This window comes from Mycteria americana, chromosome 2, assembly GCF_035582795.1.
Source record: "Mycteria americana isolate JAX WOST 10 ecotype Jacksonville Zoo and Gardens chromosome 2, USCA_MyAme_1.0, whole genome shotgun sequence".
NCBI lineage: Eukaryota > Metazoa > Chordata > Aves > Ciconiiformes > Ciconiidae > Mycteria > Mycteria americana.
In genome coordinates this window covers 124,780,194-124,802,947 of record NC_134366.1, presented here as the reverse complement: position 1 = coordinate 124,802,947, position 22,754 = coordinate 124,780,194, and the positions used below count along the sequence as shown (strand labels likewise).

At 44.4% G+C, this 22,754-nt stretch overlaps 1 protein-coding gene across 4 annotated transcripts in view; it reads right to left on the bottom strand.

Annotated features, from left to right (window-relative positions):
• TAF4B (TATA-box binding protein associated factor 4b) overlaps nt 1-15,329 on the bottom strand; it is a 76,772-nt gene extending 61,443 nt beyond the window's left edge. For 3 of the 4 annotated variants that reach the window (XR_012774440.1, XM_075494535.1, XM_075494537.1), the window contains exon 1: nt 14,804-15,329. Coding sequence is in view for 3 of the 4 variants with exons in the window: in XM_075494535.1 (XP_075350650.1) it covers nt 14,804-15,116 (313 nt within the window). In the remaining variant the exon portion in view is untranslated. The remainder of the gene's footprint in view (nt 1-14,803) is intronic. The other variant, XM_075494536.1, reaches the window with a different exon arrangement.
• Nucleotides 15,330-22,754: the final 7,425 nt, after the last annotated feature.

The window sequence follows — 22,754 nt, the reverse complement described above, 5'->3', positions numbered from 1 at the left end:
TACTCCATCTGACAACTCAGCTTCCTCCTCCTCCCCTGAAGTCTTGACTATAATTATATTTAGGTACAGATGGATCTTTTAATTTAATCAATGAACACCCGGAATCATAGAAAACATATCAGATTTCTAATTTTCTTTTCATGCCATCTTATTTAGACATTCATGATTCATAGCATACAATTTATCATCAGTCAAAAAAGGGCATTTTTTTCCCTTGTTCATGTCACATGCTTATGCAGATTCTAGGGAAAGAGAGAAAGCTGACGATACCACACATTTTGATATCAGTAGCATTTCTTTCTGCTCTAGGTCTACACTCAGGATGGCAGAAGTGTTGCTGCTGGAGGTTTTAGGCTCTTCTTTTCTAAGCTTACTTTAAAATGTCATTGCTAGCTCTACTCTTTGAGAAGGCACATAAAAATTTATCATTTAATTCCTTTAGAGATTTGGAATGCATTAAGTGTTTTGTTTTCATCTATTTGGTATTTTGTCACTACTCATTACTTTTGTTTTTTAAGCCAAACCGTCAGAAGCACAATTTCTACTTCTCTGAATCACACTGCATACCAGAAACAGCATCGTTACCAGTCAACTCGATTATAGGGTTGGGTGGTGGTTTTTTTTTTTTTTAGCACTACTGTTCTGAAGTTTCAGTTAGCATTTGCCAGAGATGGAAACCCTGCCTGAAGAATATCCCGTCTTCCAGTCACTTGAATGGGGAGAGCTCCCAGCAGACTCCACTTGACAGGAAATTAACTCAAGAGCAACACAGCTAGCAAGCTTATGCAAACACAATACAATTCACACACAAATTCATGAACATCTAAAAAAAAAAGTAAACAAAAAACAACCACCACAAATATTAACAAGTCCCAGTAGCCCCTTTGCATTTGACCATGACTGCAATGACCCCCAACAGCACTGTACCCTGAAACATAAATCAACTTTCCTCCTAGTAACAGGATTAGTCAATACAAAGACATCCATACTTCAACAGAACACTGTGAAATAACTTTAGCCTTATTCTTAGTGAGAGCATCCACAGAAAAAGTTACCTAAGACCACTCCAGTGTTCATAGCCTTGACTGGCATATACGACTAAGACGATGCCTGTTTACTTCCATATAAGTTATGGTAAGAGCCTGTTCCACTTGGAACAAACATTAATTTCCCTATATTTGTTCCATTTGGCAAAATTTTTAATATGGTGGTAGCCTTTTAATGGCAGCAGCCTTTCACAGCAGCAGTTTTTCACAACGGCTAGCAAAATTAGAACTTCAAAACCAGTATTATGGTAATCTACTAACTACTGCTTTTGTAGGCTTAATACTGTAAATGCCTGATGCTAGCACAAATAAAGCTGAAGGCAAATTTGAAATGACTGTCATAGCTACAGATCCATACAGTGAAGAGCCACAAGACACCACTTCAAGCATGAAACACATTTCTGGGCAGTTACAACCTAATGTCACAGAGTGACAGTAAACTGACACATGGATTGTCCGAAACAGTTTGAAAGCTTTTGAGAAGGGCATTTATTTTTCACTTCTGGTTGCTGCAATTTACTTATAATACTTTTTCACAACTTAAAAATACCTGCAATCTTTTGATACTCCCTTTCTGCCTTGAAACAAAAGCAATGACCCAACACTGAAGTCAACAGTGCAGGCTCCAAGAGGAGACACAGGAGGGGTCTTCTGCCAGAAGAAAAGGTTCCACGGCACTCAAAACCAATGCCTGAAATCTCATACACCACGTACAGCTGCACAAGTGTGAAATGGGGGAACACCAGGTGATGGTAACGTTGAGATTCTCAACAGAGAGGTCACGTAAACAGACTTGTGCAGCTACCAAGATGCTACTATCAGAAATGAGGAGAAGTGCAAGAATCCACATTCTTCACTTGGGGGGAAAAAAAAAAAAAAGATAATATTTCTTATCAAGAGCTGTTTTCACATTCACTAGAAGGCAATTTTTGCCAAACTAAACGTGAAAACAGATCAGGTCTTGCAGTCATTGCAACTCCACAGGGAAATGGGGGGGGGGGGGGGAGGGAATAAACTTCTGAACAGCTGAAACAGTGAAGTTTCAGCTAACACAACTCAGCACAGCATTTAAAAAACACAAAAGGTATCTGCAATCTCTGACCAAAATATCAGCACCAGCTGCAGTTACCAAACAGCAATCAGGCATCTTCCTAACGCCAAAGGTGCCCTCTTTTGAGCAGTGCTTCCAAGAAAGCACCGTTCACAGGATACACAGTTTGATAGTTTTACTGAAGTTGTTTAAGAGAACAGGAAAGACTTTCTCACCACTTGTGCACTTTGATAGTAAGAGTAAGGCACAATCCCTTTGGGGCTACAAGGCTGTTCCTATTTTCAGATCACAAACAGAAAACCTAAGCGACCAGTTACCAGCAGGGATTAGGTCTTACACGCTTCGCTGGAGGACTCTGGTGTCTCTCCCAGATTAACAAACAGTCCTTTTTACAATGAATTGAGACTTCTATCTCTAGATATTCTGCCTGTCCTGCCAAAAACATCCTTTGGAAAGCTATTTATTTTTCTTGACTGCCATAGAAGGCAGTTAAAACCAGCTATTTCAGCCCTTTGATCTCTTCGGCTGCCGTCCTGCAGGAAGGCTGGAGGGGAAGGAATTGACAACTGAAACCCAGCTTGGCTTCCTCCAAAGCGACACAGAAGAAGCCTTGCTACAGCTTCTCACCTTGAAGAGGTCTCATGGAGATCTATGCCCTTTCTCTCCAGTGACTTGCCTTCTCCTGGAACATGGTCTCCAGGAACCCTGCCTCCAGAAGGAGCACCCAGCATCACTCCTGCAAAGCTCAGGCAGCCACCACCCAGAACAGCCTCTACCAGCACTGTGTGCCATGGAAAACAGGAGGCCTTCTATTAAAATTCCATTTGCTGCTCAAACCTGAAATACCTCTGCTGTAAATTTTTGCTGTCCCAGCACCACCAGCCAAGGAAATCCAGCTTTTTCTGAACTTGGTTATAATGTACTTCAAATTTTCTAAGGTGTAGCTGTGTTTAGCATCCAACCCAGGAATGAAGAAACACAGGTTAGCAGGAGGAGCAGCTTCAGATACCTCTTCATTGTAACTACAGACAGAGAACCAAAAACTCACCAGAGACACAAACAAGATGCTGTGGGATCATGGCAGAGATCTCTTTATGCCACTGTACATAAGGCCACCTCCATGGGCTTCACTGTATTTCAAGAAATAGTGTTAAGGAAACTGCACTGTTGTTAACGTAAAGCTGTGCTGCCAACTGAAGCTCAGGGTTTCATCCAGCAGCACTGAACACCAATGTATGCTAAAAGCATCCCACCATAAGGGCAACTTCCACCATTAAATTTCTACCACATAAGACAACGCCAAGGCCATTTCTTAAGGGGAACACCCAGAAGGAATTTCCTGAGATGAACCAGGCAGCAGGTGTGCTCCGGTGGAGATACACCATATGCTGTTACACATGAAGCTGAAGTTGTCAAGTTAAGCCACCTCTTTGATTACATGGTTTCCAACACAACTGCTCAACGCAACGGCTCTTCGGAACTGCTGGCTGGGGAGCAACATGAGGAAACGCAAAGAAGTCTCTTTCTCCTAAAATAAAATGCAAGCAAGAACCAACTGCATTAGAGCCAACTCATTTAAGAGAACATAAGTTACAAAAACGGCTTTCAAAGAAGGGTAAGTTTAGCTTATTTCAAAAACAAGGGGTGCCTGCACAGTTATGTTGCCAACCTTAGTAAAGTTCACTTTAACACCAATTACAAATACAGGGCTAAGTGAGACTTTCAGCTCCCCAATCACTAAGTGAACAAAAAATGTTTTAAAACAACAGTAATGTTTCAGTGCTCTCTGTTCCTAAACAAATCTCATTCTTTCACTGAACTACTCAAAACAAAGGGATAGCTTTTAAGGCAGTTAACAAGGTAAGACCAAGCTTTAAAGGGGGTGTTTTAGTAGGAAACTAAACAGCAACTAGAAAGGAATATTGGTTTTAAGTTTCTTAGCCTGACTATTTAGGATGACTCGAAATTCAGAAAATAAAGGGCCAAATACTACTAATCCATGCAACAGCTTTGAAAATAGTTTTTCTCTCTAAAGGCATCCTTTTAAAAATTGCATTTTTTTTCTTCTTCAACCCCAGTTATTGAGCCCCACGGAACAAACACGTCACTTAAAAGTTACAAAAACTTACTCCGGACTGAATAAGACAGACCCAGAAGGGACATTATTAGAGACATCAACTGTTTAGACAGTGATCATATCAAGGTGCATTATGTTGGAGACTGGCTGTAAAAGACTGCTAAAGAGGCAGGAAGCGTTAATGAAATACTGTGAAAGACACGATAGGCAAGTCTGATACTGAAGTGACTTAACTTTTACATGACTTGCATAACCCTTCCAATATGTTGGGGCTGTATGTTTTCAGATGAAGTATGGACTGTACTGGATGCAGGAGAACTGCTTATTCCCCATGACCCTCACTTGGTACTTGAGTTCTCCTAGATGTCTACTGCATATTTCTGTACTGAAGATGAAGAAACAAAGACAACAGCCTAATCTGGAGGCAACATCTAGCTGTGCTTGTCACTGTCTTAGGAACAAAGCTACAATGAAGATCTGGTGGCCACCTGAGGTTACCTTGCCACAGGCTCCCAATGATGAGCTCGAACTTCTACTCCTAAATCAAATACAATTGACTTCACACAACTGATCTTCTCAGAAGCCACAAAGATTGCCTGTTTGGGCAATTCTTGGAAAACACTTTCTTGGGAAACATCTCTGATTCCTCTTAGGTTTCCCAGACAAGCAGGGTAGAGCATGGGTCCACACAGCATGGGTCAAGTTGAGTTGTTCAGCTTGTATGCTACATTCACAAAGCATTTTACTCCGTATGACAAATCATTCCAATCTTTGGAAGTCAATTTTAGTTGATGCAAGAGGAATTCAGCAATGATCAACCCATCATCAACACTGTTATGGCAGCAACCAGAATCACTCACTACATACCCAGGCCCTCAACCAATTCATTCTGTTCACATGTCATTTCACTAACCAAATAATTACATATCTTGGAAATCACCCTCTGCACCCTTTCCCTCTGTTCCAGGGAAGTTTCTGGACTAATCGGTCTTTACAGCAATGGCTCGGGACCAGTGACTAGCATGCAGATATTGCAGTGTCACAATGAGACACCCAATTTTGAGTTCCAATGAATGACACCCTGTTTTGCCCACAGATATGGAATTCGTTAATTTCCAGGTCAAGAGAAAAGTTCAAAGGGCATAATCCCAATGTGCTTTCATGCTACAAGGGAACACAGACAGGCTAAACAAAACACAATACAATGTTATACCCACAAGTTCTTTAAAGAAGTTGATGGCATCTTTGCCAACTGCACAAACACCGCACTGCAGATTCTTGTAGACTCTGGCCTACAACTTTTAAGGTTGCATCAGCCTCAGATATCTGACCACATCTCAACTTTGCAAACCCAGGGACTAGCCTTACTCGCAGACATCACTGTCCAGTTGATAGCACTGTTTCACTAGCCTTACTGTTTCCCAGATTGCCCGGGTTGCTGTAAGCAGCTGTTTAAACCACCATGCACCCACAATTCTGTCACACTAACAGCTCGAGGGGCATACAGCCCCAGCGAAGGCTGCTGCCTCCAGTAACGCCAACCTTTCTCTAGCAAGGTTCTGTGCTAACAGTGGGCACCAGCTCCCGAGATGCCCAGTACAGGCACAGGCTTTTCAAGCCTAGGGAGCCAGGAAAGGGATCAAGATACCTCTTCTAGGCAGAATGGAGCAGAGTCTGATAACCTATTGTTTCAAATAGTCTGGAATAATGGACACCACACATCTTTCACAGAATCACAGGATTGTATAGGTTGGAAAAGACCTTTAAGATCATCAAGTCCAACCATTAACCTAACACTATCAAGACCACCACTACACCATGTCCCTAAGCACCTCATCCAAACGTCTTTTAAATACCTCCAGGGACGGCGACTCAACCACTTCCCTGGGCAGCCTCTTCCAATGCTTGAGAACCCTTTCAGTGAAGTAAAATTTCCTAATATCCAGTCTAAACCTCCCCTGGCACAACTTGAGGCCATTTCCCCATGTCCTATGGCTTGTTACCTGGGAGAAGAGACCGACCCCCACCTCGCTACACCCTCCTGTCAGGTAGTTGTAGAGAGCAATAAGGTCTCCCCTCAGCCTCCTTTTCTCCAGGCTAAACAGCCCCAGTTCCCTCAGCCGCTCCCCATCAGCCTTGTGCTCCAGACCCTTCACCAGCTTCGTTGCCCTTCTCTGGACACGCCCCAGCACCTCAATGTCTCTCTTGTAGGGGGGGGCCCAAAACTGAACACAGCATTCGAGGTGCGGCCTCACCAGTGCCAAGTACAGGGGGACAATCACTTCCTTAGACTGGCCACACTATTTTTGATACAAGCCAAGATGCTGTTGGCCTTCTTGGCCACCTGGGCACACTGCTGGCTCATGTTCAGCTGGCTGTCGACCAACACCCCCTGGTCCTTTTCCACCAGGCAGCTTTCCAGCCACTCTTCCCCAAGCCTGTAGTGTTGCATGGGGTTGCTGTGGCCCAGGATCCAAGGGCTGCAGGACCCAGCACTTGGCCTTGTTGAACCTCATACAGTTGGCCTCGGCCCATTGATCCAGCCTGTCCAGATCCCTCTGCAGAGCCTTCCTACCTCAAGCAGATCAACACTCCTGCCCAGCTTGGTGTCATCTGCAAACTTACTGAGGGTGCACTCAATCCCCTCATCCAGATCGTTGATGAAGATATGTAAGAGTCTAAACAACGTCCCCTCTCCCTCCCTTCCTTCAGGAACTAGGCACAAAGTGCTAAAAATGCAAAAATCTGAAGCCAAGTTTCACACACTGCTTAATCAGGAAGTCTTATCCCAGCTGTTGGAGGCTAGCTGCTCATCAATGCATTTTGGTGCCCAGATGGATATCTCTATTTAACAGACTAGCAATTGGGCCCCCATAGTGCTGATACCTTTTCACAGAATACAGGCCCACATTTTAGAGCTAAGAGTTCTCCTCGACTGCACACACAGTTGAGCTTCATTACTTGAGAATACATTTATATTCACGCAATTTTACAGTTATAGTAGAACTCTTGTGCAAAAATATAACTGTCCCAGTTGCAAGGTAGTATACCTTTTATTTATAGAAAACAACAGATGTCCATACCAACCATCTAAATAAAATCTGGACATTGCATTGATTCTTGGAGGGGCTGTAAATAACTGACAGGTCATAGATGTTTTCTGGGCATAGTTCCAAGATGGCACTACTGTTTCTATTTGAATTCAAAGTGTATTTATTACACTTGAATCCCAAGAGTTTTTGTTTTTATTGTGGGTAGGCATACGGGATTCCCAGCCAATGCTGCGTTCCACAAGGCAGAATCTTATTTGATATCATGAGAACATCTAGCTCTTATCCTTGGGCCATGTCTTTCAGCAACTGGGATCATTTCCCATCAGCATTTCCCCATTTCATTTTTGTGGTTTGCAACTTCGCTACTTGAGGCTTGGTTACTTTCCTATCCGAGTAATCAGACAGTTCCAGGACTGTCTACAGACAAGATGATCTGATTTAAGAGTTCTCCAGGACACAAGTTACTTCATGAAGGAGCTTCAAGTATTTGCAGAGGACTCAGCTGATGGCAGTGAAATAGTACCTCCAAGGAGCCAAAGTGACACTTCCTTACTTTCAAGACAACTCCTACTGCATTGAAAAAGGCACTGAATCTATCTATACACCACACCCTCTTCTAGTTTGCTGTGTACTCCTAGTATTCACTGGAGTCAAATTCTTTAAATAGCAAGTTAGATGCTTCGCACATTGCAGCCATATATATATATATATATATATACAGTGCACAGCTTTATAAGGACCAGAAGGTATGCCAATACCCTGCATTTCTACCACATCATGAGCTATTCAACTGTTAAAGAGAAATCTGAAACTTACAGAGTGTTGAACCAGAAATCTTAATTTTAAAACAAGAGATGCTAAAAACATAACTGGTGTCTTGATAGAGTCCTAATAAAGGACAAGATCAGAGCAGAATCAACTCAATTAATCCAGATTAATTGCACACTAGGACACTTTTTTCCTTGGTGTTCACATGGGGACCAGCAGAAAGTTGCATTCAACTTATTTTCCTCTAAAAGTACATATTCACCCCTCTGTTGGATGGATTTTCACTTCTTTCAGAAGGGCAAGCAAAGGCTTAACACTGAATTTTAATACTGATTACCACCTTGCTCTAAGTGAGATGGAGCAAACAAAAATTCTTGTAGAAGACAGCAGAACCTTCATGGAAGTATTAACTTCTGTCTACACGGGTACTGTGGAAACTGTCACCAAAACTGCGTGATATTTGTCAAGTGGCTAGTATGCAAGCCATATATAAAGGTGTTCCAAACACACTTACCCCCTTCAACACACACCATCGGCTGCCTCAAGCAGACTGCCTAGTAATAGACCACCAAGCAGTCAGCTGGACCTGGCTTCCAGGGCTCCACTTGAACTAGATGGCAACTGCCACTTGGCAAGCTGCAAGTGGAAGTCTTCAGGTGTTGTGCCAACCAGGGCATGCTGTTTTACCCAGTTGTTAATCTAGCCTGGACATCCACACAAGGAACTTTGATTTCCCAGGTAACTTCTAGGAGCAGCCAATACTAACAAAGCCATCCTCTGCCTCCACCAAACTGGAAGTGTGCTCTAGAAGAGGTCTGCAAATACGAGCTATGAAAACCAAGTGCCATCATAACATCTGACTGTTCTTAGTTCACCAAATCACCCCAGTAAGATCACTGAGCTTCACGAGTTCTCCAGCCTTAACAGACCCCAGATTTGCTTATTAGCAACAAGGATCTTCCATCTGCTGCCATTTTTGTCCTGCTCCTGTTGTGATCAGAGACTTATTTCCTCAAGGCACTGGTGGAAAAGTTCCGTTAGTGGACTTTTCTAAATGTGACCCAAATGGCAGAACAGACCTTAATCCTGACAATTTGAATAGCAAGCCACTTAGAAACATCTATTGTGACCTTTCCACTTTGCAAATTATATACTTTTCTTCTGAAATCATCATAGTTTTCAGAGAAGTAGCTTCATGCAAAAAGAACTCCCAAAAAAGTATTTGCTTTTGGGTTTTTGTACAAGTGGTTAAGGCAGTACTAATGATTCATCTCTGATAGTTATCAGAAGCTTTCCAACTTACAGCAAAACTCACGTATACAACTGTAACGTGCAATCCTACCCACTAAGCACAGCACAGATTTCTACCACATGGCATGACAAATACTTGGTTCTCTAAGATAACTTAAAAAAATCTGGTATTGCAGACTACTCAAAATAACAACTCATAAGCTTACCTACTTTATCAACATCTTTAGGAAAAGAATACTGAAATATAATTAGTATTTCTTCCAGCTGTCACTTGTGTGTGGATGATGCTATTTTTACTGCTACAAGCTGAAGGGTCCTTTAAATACTGCAAAAGCAACAGAAGTCAGGCTCACATTCTCTCTCTTCTAAGGATTAAAAAAAGTTCACTATTCACCAATCTGTAGCTGTAATTCTTTGCAATACACTCCAATTGATTGTAAAATCTGAACAGCATTTAACGTTAATTTTACAGAGCATCATTATTTCACTGCTTCAGTATTCAGAATGCATCTGTTTTTTTTGTGAAAACCATAAATCTAGAAGTTAGCTTTATATCTTCTGCCAAGATTTAAATCTTAATTCCCACAGGGCTGTGCATTTAATGATATGAAGGCATTGTTTTGCTAGACACATTCAGGCCTGAAAGCAAAATCAAGTCCTACCAGAGCAGCTGAAATTTCTACCGGTTACAGTGGCAGACATTTACTCACTATTTTTTAAGTTTGATTTAGTTCCTCAAGCCAGCCAAAGCCTTGCTGACCCCTCCTCAGACAAAAAAAGTTGCCTGGTGTCGCCTAATGTGAAGAGAGAAGTTTGCAAAGAATCCATCCTGATAAACCTGCTAAACAGAGAAGACTATTGGGATATAAAAGGTTGCACCCATGTATTATTTAACACCTACTGGTCATCCTACAGCACAAGTATTATGCTCAGACTTCATGAGATTATCAACATCCAGAAATTGAAGACTTTGAAGGAGTTTCTAGGTTTTTTGTCTTGTTGAAACAAGAAATCTTTAGATAGCCTCCTCCTACCCAAACATAATATAAACTAAGAAGTATTTTAAATCAGCGCTTCCTCCTATTCCAAAGTGAAGGACCAGATGCAAATATGAAAATACCAAATTCCTCATGCAGTTTTACGAGGAAATAACAACTAGAACATGAAGAGGGAGATTCAGAGTACTGTACTTGAGAGGTATTAGGCTAACTTCAAAAGCAGAAGACGACAGCATTTAGATGTTTACCAGCCCTTACCTCTTTGGGTTACCTTAGTTTCTATATCCAGTTAGGAGAAACCCGACGAGAACAGGCTCCGTACCACGCCATGGCAGTTTTGGGGTACCCACATCAGCTCTCTCCCTCCCACCCACAGGTGCCCGCACACCGACTGCCTGCCCCTTGCCACGCAGCCCTGGCCACCTGCCACGAACAGTGGTTGTGCTTTCTGAACAGCTACCCACTATCAGCCTAGATAAGCCGCAGGCAGTGGAAAACCTGCCAGGGAAAAGCCAAAACATCCAAGCAAAGACAACTGAGCTGCAAACAGAAACCAAGAACCTGTACCTGCTGCCATTCCCCTCCAAGTCAGGTGCAAAGGAAACTTTATACGGCGGCCATGCCTTGCACCAGCTTACTAGTGCAAATTAAGGCAGACAGCGCAACTTCTCTGCTGACACCATCCTTGTTCAGGCCCATCGGTGTCAGCAATAACAAAAGCACAAAACAGAAACACACACACCAGAGGCAGCTGATGCTACAGTGAAGAGTGCCAGCAGCTGCTGTCACAGCCCTGTAACCAGCAGCGTGGCATCAGGCGAGCTTTTTGAAGAGCTTCCTGCTGTAAGCAGATCCTAAGGTAACAACAGAGGATCCCTAGCATCCGGTCGAGTTCTGTATTTTTTCGTCCCTCCACAAGAGCAGCAGATACATCTGCTAATTGTCCTTTCAATGCCTGCCTGTAACGAGCATTCCAGGGCCAGGGACAGAATGAAAGCCACAAGAACAGACACAGAAGTGACAAAAAGCTAAGTTCAAGAAAAGTAAAGAAGAAAGGAAACCAAGGAACAACATTCTCCTTGTTATTTTTATGCTCGTTTCCTACCCTCCCTTTCTCCAAAGTGGTGAAGGGCCCAAAGACACTAAGGTGAGCTATAGACATTCGTCATGACCCATGGAACCTTGTCACTCCTTTCCCTTCCCAAGCCTTTAACTATTTCCTCCTGTTAATAGCACAGCCCAACCATTTCCCCCCCCCAACATTAAGCACAAGTTAACCAAGGACACAATTTCTTGTTAAGCAGATGGTCCATGACACCAGACATTTGCAGTTTTGTGAGCATCAGCACAGACCATGCGACCAGCAGAGCTCACGACTGCGGCAGTACTGCACTCGCCATGCTGGTCTGCTCTCTGCCAGTCCCACCGCCTGCTACATGCAAAGCCTTCCGAAATGCTGCTTAACGTGTTCTTGTCAACAAAGAGGGCAATTGAGGAAGGGTCCCTTTGGTAGATCGTACAAGTTCCCTCCATTTAGGAAGACATAACCCAACCATTCAGTCTAAGAGCTGATGGTATGTAACGTCAAAATGCCACAACCAAACCTTCAAGGCAGAATCTGTCCAGCTGAAGGTGTATAAAGGACACAGTCCCCAGTTGGAGTCCTACTGCATGCTACAACCCCTAGTGGTGGCCAGCCGTAAGCCGGGGGGGACTTACACCTCCTGACTGCTAGTACAGGAGATACTGTGAAGATGAAGGAGGAAGCCCTTGAGTACCAGCACTGGTCTAACAGCTGGCTACTCAGCTGAAAACCGGCCATTTGTAGAGGAAAACATAGGAAGGTGATGAAAAACCCTTGTTACTCATGAGCAAGTCTGGGTCCCGCAAGATCTGGAGAGCTTGCGAAGCTCAGTAATCTTTCCTGGGTAACCAGGTAAAGTGGCACTTGGCAGAGGGACAATCCATGGCTCAGAGGGGTGAGGAGTCATACCTGGTCATCTGCCTTTCCCACCTCCTGGCTTTATTCTGGGCAAGAGGGAGGGGGAGGTAGAGATGGAAGAGAAAGAACGGCCTAAATTTGTGACTTCCATGAACCTCCGCTGCCCTCCAAGCCACGGGGGCAAACGCAGCTCCCCCGGTGCCCTTCCTTCCCCAGACTGCAGCCCTGCGGAAGCACAGAGGCAATGCCTGCTCCAGGCCACAAGCAGTTCACGAGTACTTCAGGATGACCAGTAAGGGCAGTGCTGTCCAGCCTTCCTCAGAACACGCCAGTTCAAATGTCTCCCTTTGAAACTGAGAGGGGGGATACTTTCTGTATGCATTTTCCTTAGCAGGTGCCACAGGTTGAATGCTGTGATTTTAAAGCCAAGTGCGTTCTCCCTTCTGTATTTTATCCTGCATGGCTAGATTTTGCAATTTGTTTGAATACAAACTTTTCAAGCCTAAGGATTTGGTGGTTTATTCCACTTTCTTTTTTAAGGATGCTAACACTTGTAGCTTTAATGCTATTCATCTTGCATTTACGTTTCTGAATGATGTTATTATTCATTAAAAATTGAATCCACATAGAAGACGGAGGTAGAATAGTAACACTTACTCAAACAAGAATACATTTTAAAATCGTCCTTAGGACAATTATTTAGACAACTTTCCCTGAAAGATTGATCCATTTGAAATCTGACAACTTCTATGCTCCTTCTGGAGCATTAAACTCCATACAGTTACTTTTAATTTACAATGCTGCACGGTACCAGCATCTCTGAACTTCCAATACAAAGTCTGCTCACTTTGTTTCTTGTCCCAGGAGCAAGGAAAACAAGCTGATGCAACCAAAGCGTAACGCTACTTTTGTTACACCTGCTTACTGGCACCATACAAGTCGGATGACATTCAGCAGTACACCTTGATGTAATCAAACCCAAGCTACTAGGAAAACCAAAAGTTTTGCTAACTTGTAGTTCCCAAACTACAGCCAACTCGCATGAGCATTCACCTTCACAGGAAGATGTTTAACTGAATGCCAATACAATCCAGAAAGCCGTAATATTAGATAGAAAACCTGAAGATCGGGGGGGGCGGGGGGGGGCACTATAAAAAAATTAATAAATTTCCATCATCGTTCATTTCAGAGGAAAGTTGGCAAGGTTTTAGACTCATCCTTGACTGCTGACTACCCAGACATTATAGCATCATGTGAGTGCTGGGAAATCTACAGTGAAACTTAACTGATTAAAGACAGTATTTTTTAAATTACATTAGCATTATATATTTCCTTGAGATGTGCATATCTTTGATAAAGACATGGGGGGGAAAAAAGAGGAAAGAAAGAAAGAAAGAAAGAAGGAAAAAAATGCAAATATGTACCAGCTGCACAGGAATTAATGTTAAACCAGTCATCCTTTTAGGCAACATCCTACCTGAAGTAATTGCAACAGATGCTCCAATGAAGGGACTGTCCCGGCAGGAAATAATTACAGCAACAACAGCAATAAAGTGATTACCTATCTTGGGGTCTCAATATAGCAAGACCAAGACCAATGGAATCAAAGTCACTTTCTTTTTTAAATGCTTTTTAAATACAGCCTGACAGCGAAGAGCGGGAAGTTTAGAACCAACAGCACCTTCTTCCTCTTGTGAGAAAGTGCAGGTAGGAGCCCTGGCTAACCCTCTGCTGCTACCCAAAGTGTTACGCCATCTTCATCACCACTACGCAATTCCTGCATTAATATTTTCTTTGCTGCATCCATAAGCGTGGTACCTCTCTCAACTCTTCGTTTCCCACATAAGCTTTATAGAAAAAAGCGTTTCGAAGGGCAGCACGTACTGAAATTTCAGCATTACACCCCTTATGCAGGGTAATATTTTGTTTCAGTAACGGTTCACATCGGCCTGGTTGTAACAGTGAAAACAGTTCCTCCAGAACAGCTCGCTGGGAGGGGGAGTCAGGGCAGTATGACTTGCACTGTAAGTGGAGTTACTTTGCAGTCGCAAACCCACGTTCACACTTCCCCGTGCTACTCGTTCATCCAAGTTCCACGAAAGCCTCAGTTAGCCTTTTTCTAGTCACACGTTAAGGTAACGTGGCCACCGAGGTTTTGGTTAGTCCTCCTGCTCCTCGTGCTATCCGGCAGAGTAAAAAGTTGCCGTAATCCAGAGACTTCCAGATCCATCCTCTCCAGATATGCCATAAGCACCTCGGATGCCACAACCATCCCAAGTGCTAAGTGACTTCACCCGTTTACGTTCCCGATGCCCCGCAAGACAGACAAACACCCCAATTCCCAGAAGTTAGGGGCAGAAAAGCAACTCGCCCCAAACTTTCGGCACACCCGTGAAACACCCCCTCCCGCCGCGGCAGCTGCCGTTCGCCCCGCCGCCCTGCCCGTTCTTCGCTACGGCTCGTCCCCGCAGCACGGGCAGGGCGGCGGGCTCCCGGGGACGCCCGGCTGCCATCCCGTCCTCCCGACCCGCCCGCAGGCAGCAGGGAGCGCGGCAGGCCAGGTAAGCCGCGACACGGGACGCAGCCCGCAGCCGGGGCGGCCCGGCCGCCCACTCACCTGGGGGCAGCTGGAAGTTGGCCGGCAGCTGCAGGGTGGCCGCGGGCGGGCCCTTCGGCGCCACCGGCCGCGGGCCCCCGGGGACGGCCACCCGCGCCACCAGGGCCCCCACGGGGGCGGCCGCCAGGCGCGGCGGCGGTTGCGGGGCGGCGGAGGGCGGCGGGCCGCCGGGCACCTTGGCGACGGGGCTGCCCCGGTCGGGCGCCGGGCCCGCGGCGGGGGCGCAGAGGAGCCCCGCGGGCGGCGCGGCGGCCGCCTGCTCCGGGTGCCCGCCGGGCATCAGCCTGACGGGGGCCGCCGCCGAGGTGCTCATGGAGGAGGAGGCGGCGAGGGGACGGGGGGCGGCCGCGTCGCGTAGAGCCCCGCGCCGCCCCGCAGCATCGCGGGCGGGGGACGCTCAGGCGCTGCCCCGGCCGCCGGCTCGCTCGCGGAAACACATGGTGGCCCCGCTCTGCCGGCTCCCGGGCGCCGCGCACGTGGGCCCGGCCGGCCCGGCCTCCCCTGCCGGCGGCGGGAGGGAAGGAGGGGGGAGGAGGGAGGAGGAGGAGGACGGGCGGAGGGCGGGCCCACGCCACCGGCGCGCCCTACTGCGGCGGCGCCCAGGCCGGCCCGGCCCGGCCCCGCTGCCCCTCAGAGCCCGCCCGGCCGCCGCGCGCCCCGGCCCGCCGTGTTGATAGAGCCATGCGGACCCCCGCGCAGGCGCCGAGGCGCGGCTCCCCCGCCCCCTGCCGGGTGGGGCCGGCGCTGAGGGCAAAGTTGGCAGCGGCCCGGGAGCCGCCGGGGCTGGGCGGCCCGGGGGCCACGGCTGGGAGGCGGGGGACGTGCCCGCGCTGCTCCGGGACGGGGTCTCGCCCCGGGGAGACGGTGTGGGGCCCCGCCGGCACTCGCTCGGGAGGCGACGCCGCCCTCGCCTCGCTGCGGGAGCCGGCTCCCGTCCCAGCCGCCGCCGGGTAGCACCGGCTGTTCCCAGAGCCCCGACTTCAGTCAGCCCGAGTAGGCGAAGCGTGGGTGACCACGGCAGAGCCGCGAAGCTGAAAGCGAGCGGGCCGGGCGCTGTTCCTCCCGCCGGCTTGTCCTCCGGCCCGCCTACCTGCGCCAACCCTCCGCCTGCACCGGGGGGCTGCAGGCGTCCTTGGGCTTCCATGAAAAACAAAGCAGCTCCAGCAAGTGTAAGAAGTTCCCCGTATCACGATCGGCTCAGGACCGGAGCTGAACTTGCTGACAGGCCGACAAGGCGAAAGCAGCGCGTACCTGTAAGGATGAAGGGGACACAGTTGTCCCGCTTGACCTTCACGTCCAGGGCTCGATTGAAGAAAGGCTGAGGAGGGATGTGCAGCTTGCTCCACTTCCAAAGCAAGCGTAATCGTTACAGGATACATACAACATTGTTTTAAAAAGCTATTTTCAGAGTATAACTGACAGTTTTTGCTCATTTGATAGGGATGTCAGCATGACCTTCAGTAATTCTGTTTTGAGGTTTTTGTGTATCATAGCTAAGTGTAGGCTAAATTTCAATAGGTTTTGAAGCATGCTTATGCACATGTTTCTCTTTACCCATAAAAGTTAAGGGGCGTTGCTCATCTGCCCAAGTTGAGCACAGTGGAAGTGATTACACAAACCAAGGCCTGGTGTACAGTTCATTATAGTGGTACAAAAAGCACAGAACCCAACAAAATGTTAGGAGAGCAAAAAATAATTTTAATTACTCTTGTATTAAACATCCTTTGCAAGTATGTATTTCAGGTAGAAATGCAGACGAGAAATTCTAATGCTTGAGGATACACTGAAAATCATGTAAAATGTGAACAGAATGCAAAAAATGATAAAACACTTTTTCCATGCCCTGATATATAGTTCCATGCACTGCTGCTTATAGGTTTGTCAGACTGGAGGAGCAAAGGAAACACTCCTCTTTTTGACCATTTCCATTCACAACTTTCCTCAATTTCACAGTAGTACTGCTTTAAAATGCTGTCAGCAGCAGCTGAAACAGCTACACAACAGAAATTGCTTGAGATAAGAACTGAAAGCATATGGCCACAGCTTAATTTCTAGCATGGTCACAACACAGGTAACTGCCCCTTCCCAAACTCCACTAGTACAGGTAACAACAGGCATGAAGATAAGTCGCATGGACTAGCTGGATAAGTGGCTTAATCTTTTGCATGCATGTCAAGTTCATTCTACCATGGTTTTACAGCTATTATAATACCGGTAGCTTTAACAGATTGCAGAAAGCGCAGCTATCGCATCTGCATTTGCAACATACCAGGTAAGAAACGCAGTGCCACAGAAGCCTATATTCAGGAACACAAAAACACCCCTATTTAGGATCCAAACACAGTATTTGCTCTCACGCAGCATCCTCTCTCCCTCATTGCTGCAGCTCTCGCCTTGCCTCAACTCTCACCGTGCCTACCGTTCCAGAACAAACAGTCCAAAATCCCAAAGAAGTGGCAGCAGCAATGGTTGCAGTTTCCAAGTATGAGAGCAGGCTAGGAACACGGTGGAAGAGGAAGCGGTGGGATAATACAGGAGGGAGGCAGTCTCTGTACCCCTTTAGAGCTCTGCCAAGTCAGAGCAAATTACATCACTTCTTACGCATATGAAGCTGCGTTACACGCACAAAGTAACAACCAGCGTACAGTGAGTTACCTCCTCTATGCCAAAGGATGCTCAGAGACCAGGAGACAGGGAAACTTCAGTTCCAGCAAAGACCAACAGTGACTGATGGCAGAAGGAGGAGGATGCAGGGCACACTGTCCACTGTTCTCAGACTTCGGGAAGAACGGAGTTGGCTTATTACTTAAGACCAAGTTTTTCTCTTCTTGGAGCCATTCAACTTCTGAAGGAATCTCAGAGACCCTCCTGCAAATGCTCAAGAGTGAAAGCATATCTGGAAGAGACAAAAAGAAACAGCTGAAGAAGACAGAAGTGTATGCAATAAAGCTGTGAGGCACAGCAGAGCATGCAAAGAGGAAGTAGAAAATACAGCACAGTGAGAGAAAAACATATGGAGGCTGCAAAAGGAGCAAAGGAAGTGATATGAAAGACAACACAGGAAAAGGTATAGCACAATGATAATAAAGAGAAAAAAAAACACTGAATAAAACCCAGAAGATTTAAGAATATGCATATCAAAAAAAAAAGTACTGGGCTAAGTTAAAGTGCCATAAGTGTCCTCTCAAAACAAAGCAGATGCACCTATCATTCTATGAAACTGCACAGGAAATAAAAGGAAGGGTCCTTTTTTCACACTGGAAAAATGTGTTATAATAGAGGACTGGATATTACCAGTATGCAGACTTCAGTACCCAGAGTAAAAGAAAAGCAAAAAGTCAGTCAGAATAACAAGGAACAAAGAATCTGCAATTTTAAAGCTATTTTCATAACTGAATAGATTACGGCACATGTAAGGAAAGTTGCTTTTGTCACTACCTGGAGTTTTGGGCTTTTCTTTAACCTTTATTTTCTTGGGTGACTGCTACTACCAGAAAAACGCATGCACTGAAAAACTTTGAATTAAGTCATCATTCTTGTCCACAGCTTTTTTCCCCAAGACCTTGTCCAGGACATGCTCATAAACATGGTAACTGCTTTTCAAAGTCAGCTGAAGATACATCTAGCTGTTCATTCCATGAATTTCCAGCCTTGGAGAATTGGCCTGCTTTGCAACTTCAAATAACCCATGAACGGACTCCTCTGACATTCATGTAGAAGTACCTTCTTTACCTGCCGGGCATAGGAAAGCGTTACTGCAAACAACAGTTCAGATTTCCTTCCCAGGAGCTACTAGGTGATATACTGCCTGTAGTTTGGTCTGCATAACCCCTTTCCAACAGCTGAGACTTACACAGCGCACACTGAATTGGTCTCTGTTATACTAAGCTTTCTCCAGGGTTTCAAATAAGGTATTTAGAACACAAACCAACTACCCACCTTCTAAAATTCCTGTCCAGAGAGCAGGCCTTAACTCTTCCAAGGACAGACCTTTATAAAGTCCTCAGATCTTAAGCCAGTTTCACATCCAACACTTCAGTTTTAGTGTCCTACAACCCTATAAAATCCATCTAATATGCTTCAGGGTTTTTAATCTGTCAATGATCCTTTTTACAAAAGTTTTATTTTCTCTCTGACTGATAAATCATCAATTAAAGACAACCAGCAAATTAGCTGGAATGAGAAACTTGTAATATTTGCCTTAAGCTTTTCTTAAATGACAGAGACTTGGCAGCACTATGGAATTAACTTAAGCATGTAACTGCAACATGAAGGGAAGAAATGTGTGTGAAGATTTAATCTCATTAGTTAAAATAGTTAATTTTAATGAGAAAAATGAAAAGCTTACCATGAAACATGTTCAATACTAACAAAGAACACTAGCTCTTCAGTAAAAGATGCTGAAAGAAATGAGATACTGTAGATAAGAGCAGTAAAAATCAGGGAATAGAAAATTTCACACACAAAGTAAAAGTGAGAATGAGCTAGTTGGAAATGCAGAAATAGAAGATATGACCAAAAAGATTAAGTAATGGGAATACAGTTGCAAATGTTAATTTATTTAGTAATGAAAACTATCAAGTGAAATCACAACTGGCTATTTAATATTCTCTTTAACCACACCTCTACACTAAGTTTGCAATTTGAGTAGATTTTTTCTAAATTTATAGCCAGTGTTACAGTCTGCCCTGTTTTTTCTGTCTTGACTGATGATCTTTTATGGAGGTGCCTCTTTCTTTTGGACATTCAGGTGACAGATGCCAAACCAAACATTACACTGTAATTAAGTCAAACTCTTTGTTCTATGAGATACAATACACTGCAGCTTCAAAACCTTATAAAATGTTTAGAAGTACAACAGGAAGGTATAACAAAAGAATTAGGCATATAGTTTTATATTGTTCTAAGCTATAAGGCCTGGTTGACTATACTGAGCTACTAATAACGAGAACTAACTGAACATGGAGCGTAGCCATACGGTGAGGTAGGTTAAATCCCAGCAGAGGAAAGCCTATCCAGATATGCACCTGCAGTTCCTGCTGGTTTGGGGAACCCAAAGCTACATCACGAAGCCGCAGAAGTGATCTGATGAGGTGGGAAGGTCAGGGAAGCATACGTACTTCACAAGCTAGGCTTTAAGTGAGGAAGAAAGATCAGAAGACTAAGTGAACAGAGGGAGAAAGAAGGGAAGAATGGGCACAAGCAATAGAAATGGGTAGCTGAAAATACACAGTAACAGGAAATAGGTACAGTTAAAATGCCCCAGCAAAAAAAGATTCACAAGCTTAGCCATTGGGCACAAATATATTCTCAACGGAACACAGAGTAAAAAAAAAAAAAAAAAAAAATTGATCTAAGACTTAACATTTTAAGAATTACATTACTGTATTAAGAAGTCATACTGCATACCACTTGCCATCCGGTAAAATTCACTAAAAGAAAGCAATTTTATCACTGAAGCTGCAGTGGCCTATAATAATACAGCATTGTGTAAAGTGACATTGTTAATCTATTTTTCATGAATAACGTACAGCATTGCAACACTTAGTAAATGAAACAGAACACAAATCAGAACTTTACTGGACTTGTAATACCACTGAGCAGTAATTATCCCATTTGCAAAAAGTTACAGTAGAAAAGGAAAAAAAGAAATGGGGGTTCTGACAGATTTTACATCTCTTGTACCAACACTAACGGTGGGCAATCATCAGCTTCTGGAAAACATATTACTAACTTTTTGTGGAAAATACATGTGCAAGAAAAAAAAAGAAGAATATGTGAATATATGCCTCTTTGCACAGTGCAGGATGGACGAGCGTATTGGGCTTAGCACAACTGTAGCTCCATCAAGTTTCAGGAAAACTACAGAACTCACCTTAGGAAGAAACAAGTTCATTCAGCAGCTCTGTGCACTGTATACAATTACTGCCACTTAGAACTTCAAAAACATTATAACAGCTATCATAATTGTTCTGTGACTTAGGTATTTTTCTCTTTTTCTTTTCAGATTCTTTTTCCCTTCTCCATTTCTGCAACTTGCATTTCAATATCTTTTGCACTAAAAATCTGAGTAAGACAAAATGATTAATACCACTGATTTCCAGTTGTGATGCTCTAATCTATTTAGTCACATTCCATAGCAAAACCTGTGCTGCTAAATATTTGTAAAGCATTTCAAAGCGATGCAAACAGTCAGAATCTGACTTTGAATCAGATGATGGTGAATTAAGAGACCGCCAGCAACCAACAGTGGAGTTACCAGAGGGGCTAAAAGAGACCGCATCCCCTTCCCACCACTTAACACCAGCCACGATAAGGCTGAGTGAAAGCTGTAACATAAACTACACCAGTAACATCTGAAATCCAGCTGCAGACAAATTAAAACTGGTGTTGGTGTTCACCTACCTCCTTAAACAGAGACTGGAATTCTGTTGTAGCATATAGGATGTCTTCCTGTTCTTTCATGCTGTGCCCTAGTATTAAACAAGCTCAGATGTCAGTCGGAACTAAACTCCATTAGGTACTTTCCAAAATTTAAAAATATTAACTATATTTAATTGTGTTTATCAGCATTTTATAAACCCATGGGTAGCTATGCCCGCTATTAGAAATTTTTATTTCTAAAAGAAAACAGAACACTCAAGAATTAACACTCTGGTGAGTATTCCAACTTTGTTGGGAAAATAAGCCTACAGCACAGTTATTTTTTTTCTGGGGAAAAAAGAAAAAACAAAACCAAAACAAAAAACCCACTCCTGACTGGAAAAAGGACATAGCAAATCAGTTTCATCACGGCAAATCATGAATTCTCCTTCAAATGACAAGGTTGTGTCCTTGTTTTCCTTTATCCTCGTAAGTATCATGTTGTAGGACACCATTGCTGGAGTGGTGTGTTTAATTTCCACCTCTCTGTGCTTGCATATCATCTTGGATTAAGCAGGTTCATGTTTTTTAGCTGAACTGCTGGCCTTCCACTGGGAATTCATAATTTGATTCACCGTTAACACACACAAAGCATAAAAGCATGCAAATACATGATTTCTGATCCAGGAACTACAATCCTGCTTCCTTCTTTTAGTTCCATGGATGTTTCAAACAAGCTGATTTACTTGATCAAAAAATAAAGGGTGGCTGCAAAGAACACCTGGATTTATCTTTTTACTTCTTTCGGTGAATAATAAAAAGATAGAGATTTTTTTTCTTCCTCTTCCCTCCCCCCCACTGTTCTCATATTTGAAGGGGCAGAGAGGTATTAAGCTTTGAACAAATGTTAAAACTAAAACTTTAGTCTAATTAATGTCAAAAGCATTAATGCAAAGCAAATTAATTGCTTAACTTCTTTGTTCTTCAATTAATTGCTTAACTTCTTCTTTATTTGGGAAAATGTGTTTACATATTGCTCCCTCCCCCATTTTCTCTGTGCTGTTTTCCTAAACATCCAAGTCACAGTCACTTACTGTACTACTGTATTGGGAGAGATAAAACGCCCACTGAATTTCAAAGCACACACTCATTGTTAAAATTTGTTATTCAAGCTGAATGCCTAGAGACAGTCAATAGGAAACCCTAGGTACCTGTAGTTAGGCCAGGTAAATTTGAGTCCACCTCTTCTCTCCATCCACATCTCCTCCTGAGAGTTACTGGAGAAAAACAAACCAAACCAAACCAAACCAAACCAAAAAACATGATGAGCTGGAACAATCAACACAGTTTTGAAGATGATGTCTTTATTTTTTCCACCAACTATCACAGAATCACAGAACAGCTGAGGTTGGAAGGGATCTCTGGAGGTCTTCTGGTCCAACCCCTTCCTGCCCAAGCAGGGCCACCTAGAACCAGTTGCCCAGGACCATGTCCGGACGGCTTTTGAATATCTCCAAGGAGGGAGACTCCACAACCTCTCTGGGCAACCCGTGCCAGTGGTCGGTCACCCTCACAGTAAGAAAAGGAA